Consider the following 1804-nt stretch of genomic DNA (forward strand, 5'->3'; position numbering starts at 1 on the left):
GCAGGGATTACCATGACTCACCAAGTCTAGTTTGTTCACACAAACCACTATATATTGAGTGCCTGAAGCAGGACTGGCCCTAACAGACAGGATGCATTTGGTGTAAGTGATGAGCAAATACATTTATTCACACAATGGAATGATTTAGAGTTCAAAGAGAAATGAGCTGCATTCCCCAAAAGGAATGGTTGTTAAAATTATCAATGCTAAACAAAAAGAAGAAGCTACACTAGACTGTTCCACACAGAATACTATTACTATTGAAGTTCACAGCAGAGTTCCAGAGAGGCTTGGTACTACTGCGGAGCAAAAAAATGTAGGAATGTGTTTCTGGGTCACAGGATACATGTATTTATAAACATGTACGTAATATAGAGATTATAAAGGTCAGGTACAAGTAGTAATGAATAACATATGCATATTACATTAAGAGACCCTAGGAACTGTTTCACTCGTGTCTTTAAGACGCAGTATGTGTGTGGGTTCCCAGAATCCTCTCTTTCAGAATCCTCTGTGGCTCGCGCTCACAGCTCACAGCCAACGGTCCTGGGTCCTGTCGGTGGCAGGTCCTAGATTCCCGGAAGCTGTGAACATGGGCAGCTCCCTGGGCTCACCCCAGAGATCGCTGTCTGCTCCCAAGCACCCAAAGTCAAAGCCTTGGCCTGAGTGGGTTCAGCAAAGCTCCATTCCCAAGGTTCCCCCTCACCTACACATGCCTCAGAGAGTGGTGGGAACCTGGAGGCGCTCGGCCATCAGACCTCCCACAGACGCCACCCTGGGCCTGGATCTCTCCAGTGCCTGGGACACCTATATGAAACGATGGCTTTGGAGTGTACGGAACCCTGGGTGGACCTGCAGCCCGGTGACAGTCAAGATTGCCCCTCCTGAGGGCAGAGGCAGTTCCCTAACCTCTCTAAGACAGGGAGCACGCATTGTGGAGCATCCCGAGGAGCTTCCAGATCCCTGTGCTAAGGAAACAGTGCTGAGGGCTCTCAGCCAGTGCAAAAAGGGGACTAGACGATTTGATGGGCCTCTGTGGTTCGAAGTCCCAGAGGTGAAAAACAGAAGACAGAACTCAGAATCCACGCCTTCTTCTGCCTTTAAACCCTGGATAAATAATGGAGTGGCTGCTTCTTTTGTTCCCAAGCCTGGGCCTCTGAACCGAAGTATCGACTACATGAGCTTCAGTGTCTTTAAAAAGGAAGCAGACCTCCAGCCCAGTATCCCCACAGCCATGCATGCTGTGTCAGAGACTCACATGGAAAGCTCCAAGAAGACCCAGGCCTCCTGTGACCCCTGTCTTTCCGGTGGGCAGAAGACTGAAGCCTGCGGAGTCTCCCTGATGGGTGGGGAATCCAATTCTTATCTGAGTTCTGTCATCCCCTTTGGAGACTCCAGTGAACTTTCATCCCCTGGGCCTACATTCTAGCCCAGCGGCTATGGAATACTTGCTTCAGCTCCCTATGTCCTGGCCTGCCAAGCCCAACCCGTTTCTCCTGCCTATCAGGATATTCTGCCTTTAAGCCCAAATCAACATCTTGGAATTTGTCACTCCTACTTATTTAACCAGTTTGTATAATGAAATATTTACTTATTAAAATAGTGTTATCAATGAGAAGTGCTTTTCCTGCAAAATCTTTCCAGCAGGACAAGAGCTAATCCCTATCCCTTTCATTGAAAACTTCTTTATTTATTTGAGATCCTAATCACAAGCTCAGTTTAGCTAGAGGGTAGTGAGAGAAAATTGAACCTTGAACCATAGTGAAAAGTGTGGGTTATAATCTAAGAAACAAGCATTGAATAA

General features: G+C 47.2%; 1 protein-coding gene across 1 annotated transcript; it reads left to right on the forward strand.

The window, feature by feature from the left end:
- Positions 1–592: 592 nt before the first annotated feature.
- On the forward strand, positions 593–1429 carry Pom121l12 (POM121 transmembrane nucleoporin like 12). Its single transcript, XM_052198452.1, has one exon. It carries the CDS (start codon positions 593–595, stop codon positions 1427–1429), a length of 837 nt encoding a protein of 278 aa, XP_052054412.1.
- Positions 1430–1804: the final 375 nt, after the last annotated feature.

The sequence above is a fragment of the Apodemus sylvaticus genome, chromosome 11 (genome assembly GCF_947179515.1).
Source record: "Apodemus sylvaticus chromosome 11, mApoSyl1.1, whole genome shotgun sequence".
NCBI lineage: Eukaryota > Metazoa > Chordata > Mammalia > Rodentia > Muridae > Apodemus > Apodemus sylvaticus.